We start from the raw sequence: 12,229 nt of genomic DNA, 5'->3' as shown, positions 1-12,229 counted from the left end.
GGGGACACTGTGGGACGGGTATAAAAACTGGTCTGGTTCTACATGACTCTAACCCCCAAGTCACAATAGAACTAAAGATTTCTTAAAAAAAAAAAAAAAAAAAAAAAAAAAAAATTTCTTTATTGTCCTTGGATGAGTCATACAGCTTATATAAATGCAAATAGGGCCCATATTTTAAAAGAACAAGACTCTTATCAGGTAATTTGATAAAATATGTTACATATTTGTGAATTATAAGTATGCCAGTGTGGCCAGCAGACTGTTCACCCTGTGGGAAAGTGTTGCCATGTTAAACAGTCAACTTCACACTTAGAATTTGACACAGGGAGGGTAGCTGACCCAGTTAGGATGTATGGGCTTCTGCGTGGACATGGCCTGAGGAGAGGCCCAAAAGAAAGCATTACACAGGCAGTAATGGTCCTACCTCGAGTCCCCCACCCCTAACCATAGCCCCAGTAAGCTCTGACAGAGGACTCTGTGCTTTTCCCTGGATTGCTCTTCCCTGGGTTTCCAGCAGCAAAGTGATCATGACCAGGCCACCCCCACCGTCAGGACACGGTTGGCAGGATGCCTTAGCACAGCACCCAGCATAGGGCATGAAGAAAGAGTCCATAAATATTTGTTAAATGAGTGAATAAAATAAACCAATGAAATAAGCAAATGAAGGGAGTATCCTATCTAATAAAGAGGGAATATGCTAATTGACTATCACTCCCTCACAAAAATGGCAGCACCCACAGCCAATAGGGAAAGTTTAAGCTAATTGAATGACACCCTCAACAATGGCGGTGCCCACAGCCACAAGATGGTGGCTACCAGTCCCTCAGCCCCCCAGCCATCCAGGGCTGGTCCAAGATGCAGGCAAGCCTCAAATGGTGGCTGCACAGTCACGCAGGGCTGGCCTGAGGTACAGGCAAGCCTTGGATGGCTGCTTCCCAGCTGATGCCCACAGTACACACAAGCTTCAGATGGCAGCTGCCCAGCCACCCAGGGATGCCCGAGGCTCAGGTAACCAGGGCCAGCAGATGCTTGTGCTGCCAACAATGGCAGCGTCAGAGGTGTGATGGGGACATCACCTTCCTCTGATCCAGGGTCACATCCTGCCCCTGAGGGCTCTAGGACTGTGAGAAGGGGCAGGCTGGGCATGAGGGAATTTTCATGTACAGGGCTTCTAGTAATGGTATAAGGAATATTTGTAGAGTAAGGCACTGCAGTCACTTGAGGAAATACTAAATGGTATACACTCAAGGCTACTGGGTCTGTTATCCCTTCCAGGCCAATGGGGCCTTGACTTGCTATTGCCTAATATGTTGAACCTGATGAAGTAGCACCACAGATCTCTTAGCACCGCCCAGCTGGGGAACCATTCACAGCCATGTGCTCTTCAGCTTTTGGCAGCGAGGGTATTGCAACCGTGGTTTCTGCACATGAACCTGGGGTCAGAAAAAACCGTAACAATCGTGGAGTCAGTTCAGTTAGACTTTAGCGCCTCTTCCTGCCCAGGCTTTGCACGTCGTCGTCATCATTGCAGGACACCAGGAAACAGTCGCCATCTGGGGATTTCTTGTGTTTTTCTTTCTGTGCTCCCAGGTGAGCTCTCCGTGGAGGAGGCACAGGACCCTTTCCTGGTTAGCATCCACATCATCGCAGACCCCGGGGAGTCCCAGCCCCTGCAGGAGGCCATCGACGGGGTCTTGGCTTGGATCCATCCAGACCTGCAGCTGTTCCGGGTCTCGGAAAGGCGGGCTCCCCGGCAGCGGCGGAGGAGGGCCCCGAAGGTGAAGACAGCGCAGCAGCCCGCCCTGGCGGTGGTGCTCTTCCTGCAGGAGGACGAGCCGGTCCTGCGGCTGCACCGCGCGCTGCAGCGGCCGCCCTGGCGCCACCACCACACGGAGCGCGTGCCGGGCCGGCTGCTGCCCTACCTGCCCTGCAGCCAGGACTTCTTCACGCTGGCGCCGGGCACGCCGCTGTGGGCCATCCGGCCCCTGCACTACGGCCGGGAGATCGTGCGCTTCACCGTCTACTGCCGCCACCACAGCTACGCCGACATCCTCAGGTTCTACCAGTTGATCCTCAGGCGCAGCCCCAGCCAAAACAAGGCGGACTTCTGCATCTTCCCCGTTTTCTCCAGCCCGGACGTGGACATCCAGTTCTCCCTCAAGAGGCTGCCCTGCGACCAGCACCCCGTGCCCACCGACAGCTCGGTGCTGGAGTTCCGAGTCCGGGACCTCGGCGAGCTCGTGCCCCTCCTGCCCAACCCCTGCAGCCCCATCAGCGAGGGCCGCTGGCAGACGGAGGACCACGATGGGAACAAGGTCCTCCTGCAGGTACCCCGGGGGGAGTCTGTCCGTGTCTATCTCCCTGTCTGTGTGGGGGGCACAGAGGGAAAGGGGGGGTCAGCCCTGCCAGAACCCCTACCTGTTACAGAGCAACGAGTTAAGAACGAGGAGGGATCGGTGGCCCTCCGTCTGGCCTCAGACTGTGTCAGGAGCTCATACAATACCTGAGCCAGAGGAGGGCTCTGTCTGGTGGTTCCCTTCACTTCACTGTGGTGGCCACGTGCCTCGGGCAGGCAGTGCCAATCCCTGCCCCGCCGCCTCACCCACCTGCGTGTGAGCACCCGCTGAGCGCTTGTGGCTCCTGGGGATTGCAGGTGAGCTACATATCCAAGGGCACTTGTTAGTAAAGATTCCGGAATCGACTCCCTCACTTTTTTACCATTGTGTTTATCAGTTCCACAAAGGAACGTAAGGAAAACCCATCTATTGGTTACATTCAGTAGAGAAGATAATCTGTTTTCTTCACTCTGCTGCCACCTCCCCTACACTTCCACTGCTGGGCAGCGGATGGTTAAAATTCAGTGATCACTTGGAAAGTGGCTTTCTCATACACATTTCAGTGAGTGAGTGATGCCTTTGGACCTGTGGTTTCATTGAGCTTGGGGGGAATGAGTGGGTGCCTGTGGAGGAAATGGATGCAGGAGACTCTCCTGTTCCTTCTGTGGTCTGTGTCTTTGCTCAGATACTGGACCCATTTCTCCTTTCCACCTTCCGATGGGTGTCCAACGCTCTTTCAAGATCATTAGCTATACCCTCCCTAGGATTCAAAATTCAACATACAGACGTAAGAATGTCCTACACCTGGCCCTGCCTGATAAATGCTTTCCAAACCCATGCTTTCTTGAATCAACATGTAAAATCAGTTCAAAGAATATAGGAATTTGTTTTTCTGAAAATCCTCTTCTGTCTCAGTTTTCACTTTTGGTTACCTGCAATGAGAAAGTTGATATCAAATTAGGGGCTATTGTCTTGAAAGGTGCTGCTTGCAGTTACTTGAATCACAGGAAAAATTTCAGTTTTTGTTGGTTTTGGTATTAAACATCAGAACTGTAATCCACGTCACAAAATGAAGTGACAACTTGGCAGGTGTCCAATAACTGATTCAAACAACAGCCAGGACACCATTGCTCAAGTCGAAAGGTCACCTTGAGATAGTTACTATTTATAGAAATAGAGAATTTTCAGAATTCCTTTTGAACTGAACAGATAAGTAAATAATATTGCTCTTTTATTTGGTGAACTAAAAGCTGGCTAACATTTTCTCTATAATCCCTTTTGAAATGTGAGAAAAAATTTTCTTCTGGTTTGAAGACTGCCAATTCTTTATGCAGAATATAATGCAGTTGAATAAGTAAAAGTTAAAGTTTTGCTTATACAAAAAAAAAAAAAATGAATGTGATTGTTTCTGAAGGACCTCTTCCTTTTTATAACCATTAGGATGCTTTTTCTCTTGATCCCTATAATAACGTAAGTGACAGAACAAAGTATGGAAACTTGGTCTGGACTCTGCTCAAAGGAGCCATTGAAAGAATATTTCAAAGTGGATCCATACATTTAACTGGTAATAAAATCTGTACAGATACAGGCTTTTGGAGTTATAGCATCAGAGTGTGAAAAGGGTAAGAAAAAAAAATTGTTTCTTGGGCCTCAGAAATTCAGGCCTTTATTCAAAATAGTAGTATATTGAGGAGTTAAATTAATGTGGGCAGAAATGACTAATAGCCCTTCATAAATTTTGATTATGGCCATTTGAACAGCCTACTGTGACTCCATCACTATAGAAAGCAACCTGCTGCTCTAGCATGAGATACATACCTGCTCATCTCTTAAGTAACTTTTTAAAGTAAAAATTTATGGTTCAGTCTTAAGCAAAATTAAGATATTTAGATCATGAGGGAGGGGTGAAGTTGAGAGAGCTCATTTTTATCAACATTTTCATTAATGTATATATTTCCCAAATTCCATGTTTAACTATAATTTTAATTAAATGCTTTTGTTTGATTGGGCAGAATTATACATTGAAGAAAAATCTTTGTTGGGTAGTTTTTAATTACTTTCTTTTTTTAAATATATTTTTATTGATTTTTTTACAGAGAGGAAGGGAGAGAGATAGAAAGCTAGAAATGTCAATGAGAGAGAAACATCGACCAGCTGCCTCTTGCACACCCCCCACCGGGGATGTGCCCGCAACCAACATACATGCCCCTGACCGGAATCAAACCTGGGACCTTTCAGTCCGCAAACCGATGCTCTACCACTGAGCCAAACTAGTTTCGGATACTTTCTTAAAATATAAATTATATTTTATTTCTTCATCCTGCCTCACTGATTTAACATTCCATATTTCAGAGACCTCTTTCTCCCATTTAATTTCCCTAGAGGAGAAAAGCTGACAGGTTATTTTCTGGGAGTACTCACTCTCTTATAAGAATTTGGAAATGTTTTTATTGAGGTATGATAAGATAGAAAGCAGGCTTTTATATTCCTGAAAGTAACATCTCCATCTTTCTTGGCATTGCTGGTTCAGAGGAATAGGCAGGAGGTGTCATCAGAAGTTGTCTGAGATCCCTTTGAAAAAGGCATCTTAGAAATTTGCATTAATACCTTGTGATATTAAACTGTAGTTTTCTGGAATTAAGGTCTGTGTTTATGAATCCACATCTCCAGAACTAAAATAACATTGACTATAAACATAATAGGTTCTCTTTATATGTTTTTCTTTACTTTTTATTGAAGGGAATATAAATTTTATTTGGAAAGTGTACATATCTTAAATATACAGCTCAGTGAGTTTTCACAAATTGAACATTTGTGTGAGCAGAATCCAGATGAAGAAACAACAGACACAGAAGCAGAGACACTCCTGCGACTCCCTTCCCTTAATTCAGGGGTGGGATACATCCGCCCTGGGGGCCATGTAAGGCCCTCCAAATCATTTGGTCTGGCCCTGCCGAGGTATTAGGGGTGAGTTAATTAAATCTTTGATCAAATGTAGCAGGCTAATTTTTAAGTTGATAATTTTGTATAGCCGGAGGATGATGATATGAATATCCAAATGGCTCTTGGCAAAAAAAAAAAAAAAAAAAAGGTTCCCCACCCCGCCTTAAGTGAACATATTAATTACTCTATGTTACATTAAAGGTGGGGAGAAGTACCTAGTCTAAAAAGTTGGCGGTAGATCTGGAAGGAAGTGCTGCTGTGTCTGATTGGGCAAGTGGCTCCCAGCAACCTGAGCCTGTCTCCTGCAGACCAGCCGAACTGTGCCTGTGAATAAACTGCAACAGAACTAGACAGCCCAGCGCTTTTGGGAGCCATTACAGTGAGCAAAAACTTTGAATATCTCCTCTCGGCCAGACATGGGACTGGAGGGTGACAAGATGGACAGCAGAGTCCCTGTGCTCCAAGCCCAAGCTGGTTTAGATCATTCCATGGGTGATGACATGTGCAAGCCATGGTACAGGAGAATGGGGTGCAGTGGGAGTGCCCCAGAGGGACCCCTCCGTCCAGGCCTGGGAAACCAGGAGACTAAAACAGAAACTTTTTGGAAGCCAGCAGATGGGAGTTTGGACCTTAGGTCCCACAGATCCAGACCAAATCCTGTTTTGTGATCTAACAGCTCTGTCAGGTTGGCCTAAACCCCTGGTCGGCAAACTGTGGCTCATGAGCCCCATGCAGCTCTTTGGCCCCTTGAATGTGGCTCTTCCAAAAAATACCACGACCTGGGTGAGGTTTAAAAAATTTGGCTCTCAAAAAAAATTTCAATTGTTGTACTATTGATATTTGGCTCTGTTGACTAATGAGTTTGCCGACCACTGGCTAAACTTAAAACATCAGGCAAAATAACTCAATTTTAATTTCTAGTGAGTTTCCCTTCCATGTTAATATATTTTTATTAGAAAGAAATAAAACCAAAATACCAAAAAAAATTTTGGCAATTAGAATTTTTTTTTTAATTGCTCTACTACTACCACCATAACAGCATTTTGGTACATTTTCTTTCAGTGTTTTTGTCATATAAGATGTATATGTCAGTTTTCTTAAAATTTTTTTCACTTTTTCTTCTCCATTTATCCCCAAAAATGTACCAAAGGAAATTTTTCCTAAATAGGCTTCAGACCTTTGATTAGTTTTCTCTTTCCCATCACCAGCCTTCCACCTTCCCAAATGGAAGGCTAAACATTACTTTTACTCTAAGGAACTTTTCACCTGACTTTTGGCTTCATGCTGAGAGAATGAGCCCCAGACCCTCTGGAACATTATGTGAAGGGGTTCTGTCTCCCACATTGTACTCAGATATAGCTGTGCCCCCCAAAAAAGTCTAGGTTCCACTGGTTTGGACAAATTGGAACCCATGGGGACAAATTGGAACCAGGTTTGTCTGTCACCACCTTAACTTCCTGCGATAAGGTGACCTGAAGAGAAGCTGGCTTCCTTTGGCATAGACCTAAAGCACACCTACCCAGGTTCACTTTGGCAGAGACAATTTTCACCAGTCCAACTGGCTTGATGTCCTGGATGTTTCACCTGATAATATTCTTGGGCAGATGGGGCTTGCAATCAAGGTCTATTTTGGGGTGGGGCCACTTCTTGGATTCTGAGGTTGGGGGTTAGGAGTGGTGACAGTGGCTGAGAATAGTTGGATAGGACTGTTGGCTTGGTTCTCTGTCCAAATGAGGCTGTAGGATTTGTTTCAAGGTTGTCTAGTCTCTGGTCAGGTGTAGCAGACATTGGTGCCTGGGTACTATTCTTGGCAGTAGGCAAGGCAGGAGGTAGCTCCCCTGCACTAGTGGTTCAGCAGAGCGTCCCAAGGTCTGCCTGGCTCATTGTTTGAGGACCTGAATCAGGCGAGACTGTGCACTGAATTTCCTGACCAGATGGGCCACCAGTTTTGCTCTGCAGATGGGAAACCCCATGCTGTGATCTCTGTTCAGTGCCACTGCTTCAGCAGCTGCAAGGTGGACTGCTCAGCTTCCTGTGTGCTCCCGTAGGTCTCCAGGATGGGCAGGCTGGAGATTCTCTTCATCAGTGGTGGGGCTGCAAATTAGTTTCCAAATTAGTTTTTTTTTAAAATTATTTATATGTTTTATTGATTTTTTAAAATATATTTTATTGATTTTTTACAGAGAGGAAGGGAGAGGGATAGAGAGCTAGAAACATGGATGAGAGAGAATCATCAATCAGCTGCCTCTTGCACACCTCCTATTGGGAATGTGCCCGCAATCAAGGTACATGCCCTTAACCGGAATCGAACCTGGAACCTTTCAGTCCACAGGCCGACGCTCTATCCACTGAGCCAAACCAGTTCCGGCCCAAATTAGTTTTTGCCCATGTGGGCTCCAGACAGGCACCAAGGCTGGCAAGACTCTTGTTTGAGGACCAAATTAGGCAGAACTATGCTCAAATTCCCAGGCCTGACAGGTGAGTAAGGCTGCTAGCTGGGTTCTCCACTTGTGTTCTACTATTGCAAATGGGATCCCAGAGCTCTGATTAGGTTTCCAGGTCAGATTGGGCTGGAGGATATATTGAGCTTTGGGTGTAACGATAAATTACCTTCCCTGCATGGTTAGAGCTGCAGAACAAGGCCTCAGGGCCAGCAAAGCTCTTTATTTCACTATCAAGTCAGACAAACATGCACACTAAGCTCCCTCCTGGACAGATGGGGCAACCACCTTGTCCTGCAGACACAGAGCCACTGATCAGGGTCTCCATTCAAACGCTGCTGTAATCAGTGCTGCATGGTGGGCTACCAGGATGCCCAGGAGCTCTAGTTTGATTTCTTGCTTAGCAGGGCTGGAGACTGTATTCAACAGTGGGAAAAGCTATGGATTAGCTTCCCAGCTGTGGGGGCAAGGGAGAAGGTTTTGCACACATAAGAGGCCCCAAGGCTGACCAGAACTCTTACTTGGGGAACTAATCAGGTAGGTCTGTGCACAAACTCTGTCCCGACAGTCGCCAGCTTATCTCTGAGATGAGCAGAGTGGCAGTAGATCTGACAATGGAGATGGCTGCTAAGTGTGGATGTACTGGACGAAGGCATGACTCACATCCAGGAGGGAGGGAGCTGGACGGTATGGGAATTCATCATACTACTCAGAATGGAACACAGTTAAAACTTAGGAATTGTTTATTGAATTATTTATTTTTGGAATTTTCAATTTAGTATTTTTGGACCACAGTTGAGCACAGGTAACCGAAACCAGGAAAAGCGAAATCGTGAATAACTGGATTACTATAGTTGTTAGACGTTCTCCTTGTGAGGGAAGCAAAATCAGGAAAGACCTGTGTCCTCATCTCGGTGACATCATTCCAAGAGACAGGATCTAGAATAATAAATCCTAGCACATAGTAAGGTTATTAAGTGTTGTTTGCTATTGCCCTTGTTTATCATCATTACCATTATCATCACTGCCAACATCATCACTACAGCTACTAAACCACTTGTCCCAGGCCACAAAGCTAATAAATGAACCAGTAAAGGTTCAAATGCTATTAGCTAAATTTGGTGATTGCTAAGGGCATCCCAACTTCAGAGGCCTCTCTCCAGAGCACAACAAAGCACCTTTGTGCCTGAAACCAGAATTTAGGGTGCTTGATTGGTACATGTAAGCATGTGCCTATCTCAGCCACATACATAGGATTTACTTAAATTATTCTTAGGAAATGCAGGTTGAAATATGAAGGAGTAAAATGTTAGAAAAGTCACAAATTGCTTTCAATGGTTCAGCAAAAAACTATATATAGATTCTATTACATATAAGTACTATTATACATATATGTATACATATAAATAAATGAAATTATTTAAAATGGTATAACTATATAAAATATATCTATATATTTGTAGATAAAGGAAGTAAGACAAAATAATTGTGTCTAAGCTAATCCTTATACTATTCTTTCAACTTTTTTATATTTAAAAAGTTTCATAATAAAACATTGGAGAAAAGTGTACATATTTCCAGCCATATGTAGTTTTAGGTACTTTTATCAGTAGAGTCCATTGCATAGATATTGTCAGATTTTTATTTAGAATTTTTCCTAGAGGCCTGGTATACAAATTCGTGCACCAGTGCCCTCAGCCTGGTCTGTGGGATTGGACTGAAACTGGCTCTCCAACATCCCCTGAGGGGTCCCAGATTGTGAGAGGGTTCGGGCCAGTGTGAGGGACCCCACCAGTGCACGATCAGGGCTCGGGGAGGGACTGTGGGAGGGCTCTAGGGCATGTCCAGCCCATCTCAATCAGTCCCGATTGGGCAGACTCTAGCAGCAAGCTAACTTACCAGTTGACTATCTGCCCCTTGGTAGTCAGTACACATCATAGTGAGTGGTTAAGCAGCCTTAGCATATCATTAGCATATTACTCTTTGATTGGTTGAACAGCTGACTGGCTGACAAACAGCATATTAGGCTTTTATTATATAGGATATAAAAACTGTCATACACTAGGTAAAATATAAAACAAAAACAATGCTCTCTACTCCTAAATTGGTTATCTACAGCTGCATTTTAACATGCATTAGTGACCAGGAGTCCTCCCATCTGACTCCAGAGCCCATTGAGTTGGGGGCTCAGTAATGCTCCAAGGAAGCATGTGCAGTTTTTTGTTTAAGGCAAAACTTAGCCACTAAACTTTAGAAGGTGTTCAGGCCCTTATGGGCCATGTGGAGTAAAGATTTGTAGTGATGCTGTTGGCTGTAAGTTTAAGGTCATAGTAAAATGTCTACAAGTAGGAATGGAAGCAGTATGGGCAGAAACTTGAGTATTATCGTGCTAAAAGACAGGGCCACCTACGTGGGAAGAGTTGGCCTGCTCCCTGTGTTGCCCATTCCTTGGCCTCTGCTCTCAGAGGCACTTGGGCGCCCATCATATGCTGCTGCCCTCACAGCGGCACTGGGAATAAGAAAAGTCCTGCAACAGCATGAGCTACCGTAATTAGTCCTCCTGGCAGTTGTTGATATCAACACACACCTATAATCTTTAGGGAATGGGGAATTTATATCATGCCTAAATTTTCATTCAGGCAGTTTATAGAGTGCTCATAATACAGCCAGCAGCAAGCAACTCAAACAGAAATCCCTGCCCTCATGAAATTTATATTCTAGCAGGAAGAGTCGTATAATAAATAGTAGGTGTAAAAATATTATATAGTATATTAGGCAGTTCTATGAGGAGGATGTTAAAATTGGTTCAACCTCTTTTAAAGTCTTAGAATATGAGGCTAAATCTGATTCTCAAAATATTTTTTATTAAATCTTCAAAACTTAAGGGTTTTTGTTTACTTTAGTTAAGCATGTGCTAAGACACACAGACCAAAACCATCTAGAAACATGTAAATAAACCTCATATGAAAGAAATTATCCTATTTTTAAGTGCATTCCTCTGCTTTTGCATAATATATATTATACAACGTATGTATAAGGTTGTTGTTTTTCTGAACCATCTGCATGAGAATCACACAGCAGCCCCTCCTTGTCTGTGGAATGATGTTCCAAGACCCACAGTGGACCCTTTAAACTGTAAATAGTACTGGGTACTTTAATATGTTTTTTCTGTACATACATAACCTTGAGCATGTTTAATTTATAAATTAGACACAATAAGATTAACAACAGTAATTAATAATACAATAGGACAATTATGTATAGTAATAATATACTGTGGTGGGAACCAATCACGTGTCATGAACACACCCAACTGGGACCTCGGGAGACGGAGACCTGGAGGCCTGTGGACCCACCTGTGGCCACAAAGGATGCCCTATTGTGGGGCCCTGGAAGCCAGCACATGGGATTGCTTTCCAAGGTGCCTTTGGGTCTAATGATCTTGATAGTCATGAGCAGTTCATCACCTCTCTTTCCTGAACCTACCTCTCTTCAGTTGCCCAGCTGCTTTGTGGCCACTCCTTTACCACCAGATTCACATGGGACTTTTCAAGTAGCTGGGCCTTCCAGGCTCAGCTGGCTCCTCTCTTCCATGAACCTAAGAAACACCTGGTTATCAGAAGACTGCAGAGGCAACAAAGCCTTGGAAGATGCAGAATCCAGTGAGGTAACATGTGCTAAACAAAAACATGAAGAGCTAATGAAGCAGTGAGAAAGTTAGCCACAATTTGAAAGAAGGTTTCAGAAGTCTGTTAGTGGAGAGGAGTAAGATAATGATTTGACTTAATCCAGGAAGACAGACCATGTGAACATTTCCTTTAAGTTTGGGGATGACTTGTTATAGCAACTACATAAGAGGGCCCTACTTGTCCCTCCTGGTTGGGATACCTCCTGACCAAAATAGCTGTCCATATGTAACCTCAGTCAACTAGAAAACAACCCCAAATTGTTTGAAATGACATAAGTATCTCCTTAGTGGATGTTTTTGCTTTAATCCCAGAAAAAATATTAGAATTATATATAGAAATAATAAAGTAAAAACTTTAATGCATGTTGTAATATGTATTAAACATATCGTGTTAAGTTTAGAAATAATTTGTTCATGTTTGATATTTTAAGAATCTGTTGTGTTTTAAAGACATTGGTCAACCTGAGCTTCCACTTTAAAATGTAATTCAGAATTTATTGCAGTTTTAAGTTGAGGAATATAAGGGTAAGTTTTAGTAGATTTGTAACATCGAAACATTTAAGAGGATTCAATATTTGCCATGTTTATATCTTAACTAATCAGATTTACAAGAGTTACTTACGTGTTTAAAGGTTTTGTTTATCACACTACTGAATGACTTAAAGAAAATCAATGATTAAGTGCATAAATGCAGTTTAAGATGTTAAAGGAAATTAGCTAATTAAGCAGTGAGCCCTTTTTAAATGTCTTAATTGCTAGATTACTTAGTGGAGTAATAAGATTTGAAAGTTGAACTTAAATCAGTAACTTTAGAAAAAGTG

At 43.6% G+C, this 12,229-nt stretch overlaps 1 protein-coding gene across 2 annotated transcripts in view; it reads left to right on the top strand.

Annotated features, from left to right (window-relative positions):
• FAM124A (family with sequence similarity 124 member A) overlaps positions 1-12,229 on the top strand; it is a 66,890-nt gene that overhangs the window by 37,471 nt on the left and 17,190 nt on the right. For both annotated transcript variants that reach the window (XM_036457344.2, XM_036457346.2), the window contains one exon: positions 1,591-2,327. In XM_036457344.2, the coding sequence (XP_036313237.1) occupies positions 1,591-2,327 (737 nt within the window). The remainder of the gene's footprint in view (positions 1-1,590; positions 2,328-12,229) is intronic.

Source organism: Pipistrellus kuhlii, unplaced genomic scaffold (assembly GCF_014108245.1).
Source record: "Pipistrellus kuhlii isolate mPipKuh1 unplaced genomic scaffold, mPipKuh1.p scaffold_m20_p_3, whole genome shotgun sequence".
Classification (NCBI taxonomy): domain Eukaryota; kingdom Metazoa; phylum Chordata; class Mammalia; order Chiroptera; family Vespertilionidae; genus Pipistrellus; species Pipistrellus kuhlii.
This window is presented reverse-complemented; position numbering and strand designations above follow the sequence as displayed.